At 53.8% G+C, this 13,770-nt stretch overlaps 1 protein-coding gene across 5 annotated transcripts in view; it reads right to left on the minus strand.

The window, feature by feature from the left end:
• LTBP4 (latent transforming growth factor beta binding protein 4) overlaps positions 1-13,770 on the minus strand; it is a 32,811-nt gene that overhangs the window by 5,386 nt on the left and 13,655 nt on the right. For 2 of the 5 annotated variants that reach the window (XM_055251242.2, XM_055251243.2), the window contains 15 exons: positions 13,627-13,752; positions 12,888-13,130; positions 12,310-12,435; positions 12,102-12,221; positions 11,097-11,228; positions 10,778-10,903; positions 10,269-10,391; positions 9,861-9,992; positions 7,284-7,415; positions 7,079-7,204; positions 4,794-4,940; positions 1,606-1,872; positions 1,267-1,338; positions 555-683; positions 205-351 (listed from right to left, as the gene is read on the minus strand). In XM_055251242.2, coding sequence (XP_055107217.2) covers positions 205-351; positions 555-683; positions 1,267-1,338; positions 1,606-1,872; positions 4,794-4,940; positions 7,079-7,204; positions 7,284-7,415; positions 9,861-9,992; positions 10,269-10,391; positions 10,778-10,903; positions 11,097-11,228; positions 12,102-12,221; positions 12,310-12,435; positions 12,888-13,130; positions 13,627-13,752 — 2,148 coding nt within the window. The remainder of the gene's footprint in view (positions 1-204; positions 352-554; positions 684-1,266; positions 1,339-1,605; positions 1,873-4,793; positions 4,941-7,078; positions 7,205-7,283; positions 7,416-9,860; positions 9,993-10,268; positions 10,392-10,777; positions 10,904-11,096; positions 11,229-12,101; positions 12,222-12,309; positions 12,436-12,887; positions 13,131-13,626; positions 13,753-13,770) is intronic. The other 3 variants (XM_063620881.1, XM_063620882.1, XM_063620883.1) reach the window with 3 other exon arrangements.

Raw genomic sequence — 13,770 nt, forward strand, 5'->3', positions numbered from 1 at the left:
CTTTTGCCTTTAACCACCTAGCCAGCTCGCCTCAGAGACAGACAGGCCATGGGACAGAGACTGAGTGAGGGCTCAGTGGGGCGTGGCCTTTGGAGGGCGTGGCGGTCGCAAAGGTGTGGCCCGGGTGCGGGTGTGAGGCTGAGCCAAGGGAAGGAGGGCCTGGACGGCGTGGGCGGGGCATAGCGGATTTGGGGGCGGGGTTACCGAGGCTCTGGCTCTCGTTGGAGACGCAGCGGCGCTGCGAGCCATCCAGCACCAGTGGGGGCTCGCAGGTACAGTGATAAGAGCCCACAGTGTTGACACAGCGGCCGCCCTCACAGGCCGGTTCCTCATCGGCGCACTCGTCATTATCTAGGGAGAGGATGATTAAGAGGCATCCCCTTCAACTCTCCCTACCCTTTCCCATTTCTCTTCCCAGCACATTGGCAGTCTGATTGATGGAGTCTAGACTCCAGGAAAGACTTCCCGCTGGTGGTGGCCACATTCCAGAGGGGAGCTGGCATGGCTAGGGGTTGGAGGGAGTTGCCGGGGGTTGGGGGAGGTGGGGCTTGTACCGATGCACTCCAGCCGCTGTGTATGGTAGTAGTAGCCGTTGCTGCAGTAGCATGAGTAGCCTGGGGCCGTGTTCACGCACACGCCACTCTTGCACACCTGGTCTCGGAAGAGCTGACATTCGTCCACGTCTGTGCGAAAAGCAGAGAGAGAGATGGGGGCGGGCTGGATGGGTGGAGTGTGTGAGGGCATGACCAGGGAAGACAGAGACAGAGGTGGTGATAGAGACCAAGAAGTAGAGACAGGGAAAGAAAGATGGAGAGGCCAGGAGCGGTGGCTCATGCCTGAAATCCCAGCACTTTAGAAGGCCAAGGTGGGCGGATCACTTGGGGTCAGGAGTTCGAGACCAATCTGGCCAACATGGTGAAACCCTGTCTCTACTAAAAATACAAAAAAATTAGCCAGGCGTGGTGGGTAGTGTCTGTAGCCAGCTACGCCAGAGGCTGAGGCAGGAGAATCGCTTGAACCCAGGAGACAAAGGTTGCAGTGAGCCAAGATCTCGCCATTGCTCTCCAGCCTGGGCGACAAGAGCAAAACCATATCTTAAGAAAAAAAAAAAAAGAAAGAAAGAAAAGAAAGAGACAGAGTATGGGTGGGGTGGGGGAGACAGATACAGAGAAACAGAAAGGGTGAGAGACAGAGGCAAAGAAAACAGGAAAAGACAGAGCTGGGCCTCAGAGCTGAGAGGGGTGGAGGGTCAAAGGCTGGCCTCACCTCTCCGGAGGCTCGGATCTCCACTGGGCGCCAGGTAGCCCCGGCCATGAGGGCACAATGACTGGTACTCAGCTACACAAAGAGACAAGCCTGAGCCAGGACACCAGAGCCCCAGCCCCAGCCCTGACCTGCTCGTGCCCACTTGTCACAAAAGTCACCCTGGCCCTGTGCCTGTTAGTGCCCACCTCTCAGTCCCCACCTGCCTGGCAGCTCACCCTTGCCCTGACAGTACTAGTACCTCAAGGCCCTGTCCAAAAGTGTCCCCTGTCCCAGGCCCACACCCCACCCAGTATTTCCACCCAAGCCCTCAGCCCTGTGTCCCCATCAGCCCATGCCCACCTGTCTCGGTGCCTGGGCACTGCTGGATGCGGCAGCTGCTGCCCCAGCCCTCACCCACAGTACAGCAGCACTCCTGCCACGTCACATTCCGAGCCAGGATGTTGTCACATGCATCCGGGGCCGCTGTGTCAAAGTAGCACTCCCGGCGCCCGCTCCCCACAGGGCCCTGCCTAGGTGTGCTGGGTCGGCGGGGCGGTGGTGGCGGAGGTGGCCTGGCCGGCAGAACGGGGCTGGCAGGTGCCAAGGGCTGCGAGCCTGGGAACGTGCCTGGGGAGACAAGGAGCTTTAGCCCAGTGTGGGCTGAACCCCCAGCCCCGCCACATCATAGATGGGGAAACTGAGGCCGGCATAGATGGGGAAACAGAGGGTGGCAGCCATCAGTGGCAGAACCAGACTCCACACCTCTCACACTCCTCTGTCACTGTTTCTCTTTCTCCCACTGTCACCTCCTGTCATTTTTGCATCTCTTGCCTCCCCACCTCACACTTTCCCATCACTGCAGCTAACAGCTCGGGTGGGTGGTGAGGGAACTTCCCTGGCTTCCTGGATGCCTCTCTGGGTCTCTTAACCAGTGTGTCCCAAACTGGCTGAGTCTTCATCTCAAAACCTACAATTTGTCGCCAGGTGCAGTGGTTCCTGCCCGTACTCCCAGCACTTCAGGAGGCCGAGGCGCTCGGATTACTTGAGGTCAGGAGTTCAAGACCAGCCTGACCAACATGGTGAAACCCGGTCTCTACTAAAAATACAAAAAATTAGCCGGGCATGGTGGCAGGTGCCTGTAATCCCAACTACTTGGGAGGCTGAGGCAGAAGAATTGCTTGAACCCAGGAGGCGGAGGAGGTAGTGAGCCAAGATCATACCACTGCATTCCAGCCTGGGCGACAGAGCGAGACTCTGTCACAAAATAAACAAACAAAAAACCTATGCCTTGTCTTGGACACAGCTTCCCCACCCAGACATCCACAGCTTGTCCACATGGCCTCTTGGGTTTTTCTCCCACCACCCTCTCCTCCCCTTCCACAGCCCCCGCCTTGGTCCAGCCCTGTCCTCTCCTGTCCAGGCCCCTGCCCCAGCCTATTCCCTGAGCTCCCAGCCTCCAGTATCACCCGCTGCAATCACCTTCACATGGTGGCCAGAGGGAGGTTTCAAAATCTGATTCTATCTTTCCTGCTCAGAACCCTTCCATGAATACTACACAGCCATGAAAAAGAATGAAATCATGTCCTTAGAGCAACATGGATGCAGCTGGAGGCCATTATCCTAAGCAAATTAATGCAAGAACAGGAGACCAAATACCGCATGTTCTCACTTATAAGTGAGAGCTAAACAGTGGGTACTCATGGATGTAAAGATGCCCACAATAGATGCTGGGGACCACTAGATGGCAGAAGACAGAGGGAGAGGGACAAGGGTTGAAAAACTGGCTGTTGGGCCGAGCACAGTGGCTCATGTCTGTAATCCCTACACTTTGGGAGGCCGAGGTGGGCAGATGACCTGAGGTCAGGAGTTCGAGACCAGCCTGGACAATATAATGAAACCCCATCTCTACTAAAAATACAAAAAATTAGCCGGGCATGGTGGCGGACACCTGTAATCCCAGCTACTCAGGAGGCTGAGGCAGGAGAATCACTTGAACCAGGGAGGTGGAGGTTACAGTGAGCCGAGATCGTGCCACTGCACTGCAGCCTGGGCAACAAGAGCAAAACTGTCTCAAAAAAAAAAAGAAAAACTGGCTGTTGGGTACTATGCTTACTATCTGGGTGACGGGATCATTTGCATCCCAAAGCTCAGCATCACGAAATATACCCAGGTAACAAGCCTGCACACGTATCCCCTGAATCTAAAGTAAAGAAGGAAATTATTAAAAATAAATAAATAAATACATAGCTTTTTTTTTTTTTTTTTTTTTTTGAGACGGAGTCTCCCTCTGTCGCCCAGGCTGGAGTACAGTGGTGCAATCCCACAACCTCCGCCTCCTGGATTCAAGCGATTTTCCCGCCTCAGGCTTTCCAGTAGCTGGGATTACAGGCGCGCACCACAACACCCAGCTAATTTTTATATTTTTAGTAGAGACGGGGTTTTGCCATGTTGGCCATGCTGGTCTCGAACTCCTGACCTCAGGTGATCCTCCTGCCTTGGCCTCTCAAAGAGTTGGGATTACAGGTGTGAGCCACCAATCCTAGCCTAAATACATAACATTTAAAAATTAAAAAAAAAAAAAAAAAGTACTGCAGCCTGGGCAACACGACAAAACCACGTCTCTACAAAAAATACAAAAATTAGCCGTGGTGGTGGTATGTGCCTGTAGTCCCAGTTACTCAGCAGGCTGAGGTTGGAGGATTCCTTGAGCACAGGAGGTGGAGGTTGCAGTGAGCTGAGATCACGCCACTGCACTCTGGCCTGGGTGAAAATACGACCCTGTCTTAAAAAAAGAAAAACATTTAAAAAAAAATTTCTAAAAAAAAACGCCGAAACCCCTTCCACGGTACCGCAGTGCTCTCTTACTGTGATAAGTCAGTGTGATCGAGCACCTGACTCTTTCCCTGGCCCCATCTCTCCCTACCCCTTCCTTTGCTCTCTAAATCATGCCATCCGTGTTTCAGTTCTTCTCACATGCCAGATGCTCTCTGGCTTTGCCAGGCCTTTGCCCTTGCTGTGTCCTCTGCCTAGAATGCCCTCCTCACACATCAGGCCTGGCTCATTTCTACTCATCCCGCAGCTCTCAGTTCAGATGTCCTCTCCTACAGGAAGAACTCCCTAATCCTCTTCTCATGCTGGGCCAGGCGCCTCCTCCAAAATCCCCCTGGGCTTTCCCCATCACAGTCTTGTTGATTTCTCTGGGTTGTCACTATCTGGCGATATCTCTGTCTGCCCCATTGGCTTGTGAGCCCCTTGAGGACAGACAGTGATCCCTTCTGGTCACTACTATGTTCTCAGTGCCCAGAAGATGGCCTGAACACAGTGCACGCCCTGTGAACATTTGTGGAATGAAAGAATCTGGTAGAGTCAGGACCAGGATCTAATTCTCCTGACACAGTCTCACTACCCATGTTAACTTATGTGTCTTTTGTTGATGTTTAAAACAACAGTATTTAGCTGATGGTAGCTGTCCACATCAGGAATGATTAGACCACATGATTTTCCCATGGGGCCAGCCGCCATCAGTTAAATAGACACATCAGTCTCACCAGCAGAAGTTCGTGGGGGAACACAGCGTCCAGTCATGGGGTCAAACTCCTCCGGGCTGTTGGGGCAGACACAGAGGAAGGAGCCTTCGACATTTTCACACAGGGCAGCTCCACATACACCCTGTAGTGTTTCACACTCATTCACATCTGTAAGCAGGAGACAACAGGGGAGAGGGACTCAGTGGTTATAAGCTTCTATGATTCCAAAGGTCCGAAAGTCTGAGCTTTCAAATGTAATGGGTATATTTAATGGCCCAGACCCCGTCATCTGTTTTTCTTCTAGTGAGAAACCTTGAATTTCCCTTGGGAACCCTGTGCTCCTCTATTTTCAATCCTGTGCTTTGAGTAGGGCTATATCTACTCTGAGAGGTGGGCACAAGTTCCAGGAATGACCAAACGGATGACGGCATTTCTCTGGTTCAGACATAGGCAGTGATCATGCTGGGTCAATCAAAGCCAGGCCTGGCACTTTTGCTAGAAATATTGAAAAAGAACCTCCCTTTTTAGCTCTAAGGTTGCCAACTGGGGATGTTAGCCCAGAGGTTCTAGGGCCACCTTCATCATTGTGAAAAATAATCTGCCTGAAAATCATGCAATAGAAGAAAGCAGAACTCAGAGAAGATAGAAAGAGCCTTGTTAAAATTCCTGGATCCAGTTATGCCTGGAGTTCAAATATATCCCAGGACTTTATAGTTTTAATTCCCTTTAAAGAAATAAAACCTGTTGTGTTTGCATTTGTGAAAATTTACAGAATGTATAATTAAGATTCCTGCATTTCACTGTATATAAATTGAATGTTGAATGAAAATATCTGTAGAGTACAACGGCTCATGCCTGTAATCCCAGTGCTTTGGGAGGCCAAGGAAGGAGAGTTGCTTAAAGCCAGGAGTTTGAGACCAGCCTGGGCAACAGAGCAAGAACTCATCTCTACAGGCCAGGTGTGGTGGCTCATGCCTGTAATCCCAGCACTTTAAGAGGTCAAGGTGGGCGGATCACCTGAGGTCAGTAGTTCAAGACCAGCCTGGCCAACATGGCAAAACTCCGTCTCTACTCAAAGTACAAAAAATTAGCTGGGCATAGTGGTGGGCGCCTGTGATCTCAGCTACTTGGGAGGCTGAGGCAGGAGAATCGCTTGAACCCGGGAGGTGGAGGTTGCAGTGAGCCGAGATCATGCCACTGCACTCCAGCCTGGACAACTAGAGCAAAACTCCGTCTCCTAAAAAAAAAAAAAAAAAAACTCATCTCTACAAAAATTAAAAACATTAGCTGGGCATGGTTGCATGTGCCTGTGTACCAGCTACTTGGAAGCTCAGTTCTGGAGGGAGGATGGCTTGAGCCCAGGAGTTAAGAGGCTGCAGTAAGTTATGATCAAACAATCACACTCCAGCCTGGGCAACAGAGCAAGACCCCATCTCAAAGTAAAAAAAAAAAAAAAAAAAAAGACAGAAGGGAAGAATATATTGGTAAACACATATTGAACTCTGGTTAGTGATATGCATATTGAAGAATTTATGGGGAAGCGGACTGGTGCCTGCAATTTACTTTTAACTCTGTCCACAAAATTAGATGGATTAATGGATAGATATGTGAGGAAACAATTGTAATAAAATGGTAATATAATCTAGATCATGAGTAGGTAGGTGTTCATTCTATGATTCTCTCAATTTGCTTTGTGTTTAGAAATTTTCCTCATAAAATGTTAGGAAAGATTAATGTTTATGAACACTTAAGATTAGCACTTTATACATTTATACTTTATACATTTTTTAAAGCACGCACACAAAAATAAAACCTGATTAAGTCAGGTTTCTGTCACCAGCCACTACAACACTACAACAGTTCTGAGATGATTTTTTTTTTTTTTTTTTGAGACAGGGTCTTACTCTGTCACCCAGGCTGGAGTGCAATGGCACAATCTTGGCTCACTGCAACCTCTACCTCTTGGGTTCAGGCAATTCTTGTGCCTCAGCTTCCTGAGTAGCTGGGATTACAGGCATGGGCCACCAGATCCGGCTAATTTTTGTATTTTTAGTAGAGACAGGGTTTCACCATGTTGGCCAGTCTGGTTTCAAACTCCTGACTTCAAGTGATCTGCCCGCCTTGCCCTCCCAAAGTACTGAGATTACAGGCGTGAGCCACCGTGCCTGGCATGAAGATAATCTTATATTCCAAGTCTAAATTCCACAACCCGAAAGTTCCCATTTGTTCAGATATATGGGGAGGGACAGGGCCTGACCAACCTCCCCCACCCCCTTTGGTCCCATCCACCTCCTGAAGTCCCGTACCCACGCAGTGACGCCCATCCCGCGCCCCCTCGTAACCCTGGTCACAGAGGCACTGGAAGGAGCCGGGCAGGTTCTGGCACACGGCGTGGGCACCACAGAAGGACCGGTTCCGGCATTCGTCCACATCTGCAACCACCAGACAGTCAGGCCATTTCTGGACCTTCTACCATCTCCACATCTCACCCGATGCCCGATGGACACCCACCCTGGCATCCGCCCCCTGGCGTGGGCTGATAGCCAGGGTCACAGGCCGGTGTGCAGCGGTAGGAGCCAGGGGTGTTCTCACAACGCTGGGCTCCACAAATCTCGGGACCATATTCTTGGCACTCATCCACATCTGCAGAGTGTGGAGGAGATGAAAGGGGAGTCAAAGGCCTGAATTCAGAAGTTCTAACACCACTTCCAGTGCCCAAGACTAAGAAGTCTTTAGAAATCTGGTATTCTAGGAGCTTGAGCTTCTAAAGATCAACAATGTTGAAAACTTTGTTTTTTCTTTGAGACGGAGTCTCGCTCTTTCACTCAGGCTGGAGTGCAGCGGCTCAATCTCGGCTCACTGCAACCTTTGCCTCCTGGGTTCAAGCAATTCTGCCTCAGCTTCTAGAGCAGGTGGGACTACAGGCATGCACCATCATGCCCGGCTAATTTTTGTATTTTTAGTAGAGATGAGATTTCACCATGTTGACCAGGCTGGTCTCGAACTCCTGACCTCAAGTGATCTGCCCACCTCGGCCTCCCAAAATCCTAGGATTACAGGTGTGAGCCACCATGCCCAGCCACTTTTTAAATTTTTTTTGGAGAGATGAGATTTCATCATATTGGCCAAGCTGGTCTTGAACTCCTGACCTCAGGCGATCTACCTGCCTCAGCCTTCCAAAGTGCTGGGATTACAGGCATGAGGCACCACATCCAGCCTTTTTTTTTTTTTTTAAAAAAATGGGGTTTTGCTCTGTTGCTCAGGCTGGAGTGCAGTGACAGGATCATGGCTCACTGGAGCTTCAACCTCCCGGGTTCAGGCAATTCTCCCACCTTAGCCTCCTGAGTAGCTGGGATTACAAGCATGTGCCACCACACCTAGCATAGTTGATAACTCTCAAGTCCTCACTGCCATTTCTCAAAAGCATGGTCCTGCCTCAGGGCCTTTGCATTGGCTCTTCCCGCTGCCAGGAACAGTCTCCCCTCAGCTCTCTGCATGGCTGCCTCCCTCGCTTCTGTCTGGTGTCTAAGTCAAACCCTCCTAGCACTCCTCCCTCCACTGCTCTGTCATCTCTGTCCCATTTGTCTTGCTTTGTTTTCCTTCCTAAAGCTGACCTTATACGTATGTATTTATTGGTATGCCGACTATCGCCTCCCTAGAATGCAAACTCTACTACAATAGCAGGGATTTGTGTCTGTTTTGTTCCTTGCTACATCTCCAGTGCCCAACACACAGTAAGGTGCCCCCCAGTTTTTTGTTGTATAAATCTTTTTCTTTTTCTTTTTTTTTTTTGAGACAGTCTCACTCTGTCGCCCAGGCTGGAGTGCAGTGGCGCGATCTCGGCTCAACTGCCACCTCCACCTCCCGGGTTCAAGAGATTCTCCTGCCTCAGTCTCCTGAGTAGCTGGGACTACAGGCGCATGCCACCATGCCCGGCTAATTTTTTTATTTTTAGTAGAGACGGGGTTTCACCATGTTGGCCAAGCTAGGCTCAATCTCCTGACCTCGTGATCCATCTCCCTTGGCCTCCCAAAGTGCTGGGATTACAGGCATGAGTCACAGCTCCTGGCCTGTTGTATAAATCTTGAATTTATTTACATATTTATTATCCCACAATAACTCCAGGAAGGCAGGGGTTTTTCTATGACTTATTTCCTGTTGCTCTTATTACCTTTCCCAGATGCTGGCATAGAGTAGGTGCTTAGTGAATTCTTGTGGAATTAATGAATGAGATCTTATGAAGCTAGACTTCCACGAGTCAGAGGTCTAGCAGAGTCAACGGCAGCCCACAGATGTTTTGTTTCATGTGTTCCACAAGATGCGGACTCACACACCATCACCCCCAGACAAAAATATATATACTGTATGGAAGATTAGCCCCACCCTCCTGCCTCGCTGGAGCCTGACCCGGGAGGGGTGAAAGAGCGGGGCGGGAGGGAAGGCCTGGAAAGTAAGAAAAGGCAAGGGGCGGGTCTGTGGGCGGAGCAAATATAGGAAGGGAGGGCCTAAGTGTTCCGAGAGACTGGAGCCATCTGAGCGAATGGAAAGCCCAGTCTAGAGAGACCAAGGAAGAGCAGAGCTTCAACGGGCGGGGGCCAACGCTAGGAGAATTTCACCTTGGGAATTTCTCACTGGGAAAGGATGGGACCTAGGGCCGCCGGGATTGGGCCTCTTTGGAGGGAAGGCTGGAAGTAGGACTGGTGGAGGGAGGGGAAAGGGCGCGTCCAAACTTCTGTTAGGAAGAGAAGGGGCCTGAAGAGGGGGTTTTAATCCAGAGGCCGACTGGAAGGGGCAGGGCCTAACAATTTGGGGGAGGTGTCTTACTGGGGGCATAGCCTAAAATGTGGACCGGGCTTCAGCTGCAGAGAGGGAATGGACTGCGGCTGGAAGGGAGGCTTGGCCGTGATCCTGACACAAGAAAATACATGGACACGGCGGCAGCTTATTTCCACTACAGAGATACGGTGAGAGGGTGTTCTTTCCCTCCCCCTAAGTCTGGGAAGCAAGGCGCCCCTCCTCCGTCCCCAAGGGAGCAGCCTCCAGCACCCCGTTGCAAGCGCTAGCGAAGGCGGGTGGGGGCAGGCTCACCGTCACAGGTGCCCTCGAGGCCCGCGTGGTACCCAGGTTCGCAGTCCCGGACACAGCGGTAGGAGCCGGGAGAGTTCTCACAGCGCTGCGACCCGCACAGGGCTGGGCCTCTCTCGCGACATTCGTCCACGTCTGAGGAGAGAGGTCGGGTGGTCGGATGTGGGAAGGAGGGAGGCAAGATGGGGGATACAAGGAGGGGAGAGGAGAGTCAGAAAGGGGAGGCCGGGGAAGCAGGGGAGAGGGCAGGGGAAGATTGGGGTAGAGGAGAGATGGGGAGGCTAGGAGAGGAGGCGGGGGAAAGAGGTAAGGGGAGGGGAGAAGCGGAGGAGGAAAGAAAGAGGTGGGAGGCCAATCGGAAAGTCGAGGAGTCGGAGGGAGGAGGGATCAGGCCGGGGCGGGGCCTCTCACCCAGGCAGGAGGCGAGGTCCGGGCCGGCGCGGTGTCCGGGAGGACAGATGCACTCGAAGGAGCCGTCGGTGTTGGTACAGATGCCGCTCTGGCAAAGGTCCTCCTCGCTGCACTCGTCAACGTCTGCGGGACAGGGCGTCCGAAGGCCCGGCCCACCTCCCGCTCTGCCTAACATTCCAGGCCACACCCCTCCACCGCCCCTCGGCGCTCCTAGGCCTTTCACGCTTTCCCCAACCTGCCTCACGCTACTTCCCTCCCTGCAAACACCGCCCCCCGACGGGTTTAGAACAGCTTCTTTACAATCACGGTCCAAATACCCAGACTCCGCCCTTTCCTCTCCACGCCCCGCCTCGCCTCACTGCCTCGAGACTCCCACCAGCTGCCCCCTGATCCTGCTGGAAGACCCCGGCTAAAAACTCGTTTTCCCCTTTTCGCCCTCTTCTCCCCGTCCCGCCTTTTCCTGCCCTAAGCCCACCCTTTCCGGGGCCAGGACCAGCCTGGGTACGAACCGAGGCAAGAGGCTCCGCGGGGTCCGGGTCGGTAGCCGGGGGCACAAGTACAGGCAAAGGAGCCGTCAGTGTTGAGGCACTCGCCGTGAGGGAAGCAGAAATCGCCCTCCAGGCACTCGTTCACGTCTAGGGTACGCGGGAGATTGGGCGGAGTCACGGAACCCGGCCTCCCAGACACAAGCTCCGCCCACATCGCAGTAGCCCCGCCCCCACCAATGCTCCCACAGCGCCTTGGTCCCGCCTCCACCTTTCCAGCCGGCTTTGCCCTGGAACACAGGCCCTACTCCCAGACTCTCTGGCGGGTCCCTATGCTGCTCACCTGCGCAGGGCCCGGGCCGACCTGAAGGCGCCCGGTAGCCTGGCGCGCAGCTGCAGCGGAAGGAGCCTTCGGTGTTAGTGCAGTGGCCGTGGGGACCACAGGGAGGGGCACCCGAACTGCATTCGTCCACATCTGTGGGCGGTGGCGGTGTTCAGAAAGGGTCCAGTCTCGGGACACACCCGACCAATCCCCTTGGATTAGGGGGTCTGGGGGAGGTAGTGGGAAGTCTCATGAGTTGGAGGCTGCGGGAGGGCTCTGTGGCAGAGGTGGGTAGGGCTGACCAAGGTTCCCGGGTTCTGCGGACCATGGTTGCAAGTCCTGTGGGTCTAGGTCTCTAGGAACTACCTGTGCCAGGATTTTGGAGTCAGGAGAGGGGACTCTAGCTTAGACAGGGATCAGAAATGAACTAGGGCAAGGGACCAGTCAAGTATTATAAACTAGGATCATTGGATGGGATTCGGCCGAGCCATGGGTCAGAGTTAGTGACTAGAATCTGAATCCAGTTAGGATCAGAAGTTATAGTCAGGGTCCAGAATTCTGCCTCAAGTCAGAGGCCAGGGTCAGGGATTATGAACCCAACCAGGTTCCAGAGAAGGGATTCTGAGAAGAGGCAGGGGCTGTGAAAGAGACAGGACCAAGAGTCACACAGTCAAGGTTATGGTCAGTGCTATGGTTAGTGGTTATGATTAGGGTCAAATGTCACAGTCAAATTCAGGAGTTATAGGTCACATTCAGGGCCAGAGTCACGAGGGTCACAATTGCTATCAGGGTATGGGCAGGGACTATCATCAAGGGTGATGGTTAGGGTCAAATGTTACTGTCAAGTTGGGTCTCAGGAGTCACATTCAGGGTCAAGAGTTGTGGTCCAGGTCAGGGTCAGGAGCCACAGGCTCTGGGGACTGAGGTCCAGGTCAGGAGGTTATGGGCCAGGTCATAGTTGTGATCTGGGTCAAGGGTCGGGGGTCATGATGCAGGCCCAAGGTCACAGCCAGGGCCTGGTCTCACCAGTGCATCTGCCACGGTGCAGGTGGTGGCCAGAAGGACAGGCCCTGCACTTGAAGGAGCCGGGCGAGTTCACACACTCCTGCCCAGGGCATGCCAGGTGGTTCTCACACTCATCCACATCTGGGGGGCAGGGGAGAGGATGGCCTTGAAGAAGTGGTCTAACGCCCCCTTCACCCATCCACACTCCTCCCTCCCTCCCCGGCCTCACCCTCGCACTCGGAGCCAGCAGCGTTGGGTTGGAAGCCCATGGGGCAGACACACTGGAAGCTGCCTTCTGTGTTCTCACACCGGCCGTAGGTGCAGGGTGGGGGGCTTCGGGCACACTCGTCCACATCTGGGGCAGAGGGGACCAATGAGGCTGAGGAAGGAGCCTGAATCCATCCCCATGGCCATCACCACCCACCCCAGCATTCCAGTCTTGAGCCAGCCTTCTGGACTTGCCTCAGGCTGCTCCCTCTTCCCAGGAAGACAGACGCCTTCCTCGTGTCCCCATTCAATGGTCTCTCCAGCTACTAAGGTGGGGCTAAGGCACCTAGGGCATGTTGCCTGCCCTGCCCTAGGTGAACCCCTCCTCAGGGTTCCCATAAGCACAAGAGTATCTTTCAAAAAGGGAGGAGGGGTGGGGAGGACTATCTTATTTTGTTGAAAGGAGAGAAGACTCTGGCATCCCTCAGCCCCTGTTCTCCATCCCTGAGCCCCATCACTCCGCCTCTCTGCCCCTCAATAATCTTTCTCCAGTCTTCACAGCAAACAGTGATGGAGTAGGCCTGGGCTCAGCACCCTCACCTTGGCAGGGGGCCCCGGGCCCTCGGGAGCGGAAGCCAGCAGGGCAGGCACAGTGAAAGGAGCCTGCCGTGTTGTCACAGCGGCCGGGCCCGCAGGGCGGTGGCTCCTGGGCACACTCATCCACATCCTCTTCACACGCCGAGCCCCGGAAGCCAGCCGGGCAAACACAGTGGAAAGAGCCAGGCAGATTCTTGCAGGCCCCTCGGCCACACAGGCCTGGGGTCTGGGTGCATTCATCCACATCTGCATAGGGCAGGGGGCCCGGGATCACTTGCTCCCCTCTGCCTCCCTGACCTCTGTCCCTTTGGCTTTCCACCCTCCATCATTCTGTCCCCGTGACCCCATCACTGTTCCTCCTTGTCACCATCTTCTGACTCTGCATCCTCCACCAATCCCTACTAAGCTGCCTGGCTGGTTCTGTCTCTGTAGTCCCCATGAGAAGGCCTCCTTCTCACCTGTCCTCCATAACTCTGCTCCCCTTACCCGATTACTGACATCTCCATCCCTCCTCACTCTGCTTCTCCATCTTCCATGACTCAGCCTTTCTGTTTCCCATCACTCAGCCTCTCCATCCCAGGTCTCTCTCTACTACCATCAGGCCACACCTCTGCCCCAGAGCCTGGCCGCTGTCTCCCATAATCAGCTCGCTTTGCCCTGTTGTTCAGTCTCTCTGGCCCTCATCGCTGTGCTCTACCCAACCCCTCACACCCCTTCCCAGCTGCCCCTCCCAGGCCCTCACCCTGGCAGCTGGCTCCGTGCGGTGCAGCCTGGTACCCGGCGGGGCACACGCACAGGAAGCTGCCTGGCGTGTTCTCGCAGCGCCCGAGGTCACACGGCGGCGGCACGCGGTGGCACTCGTCCACGTCTGTGGGCACAGACCAGG

This window comes from Symphalangus syndactylus, chromosome 17 (assembly GCF_028878055.3).
Source record: "Symphalangus syndactylus isolate Jambi chromosome 17, NHGRI_mSymSyn1-v2.1_pri, whole genome shotgun sequence".
NCBI classification, from domain to species: Eukaryota; Metazoa; Chordata; class Mammalia; order Primates; family Hylobatidae; genus Symphalangus; species Symphalangus syndactylus.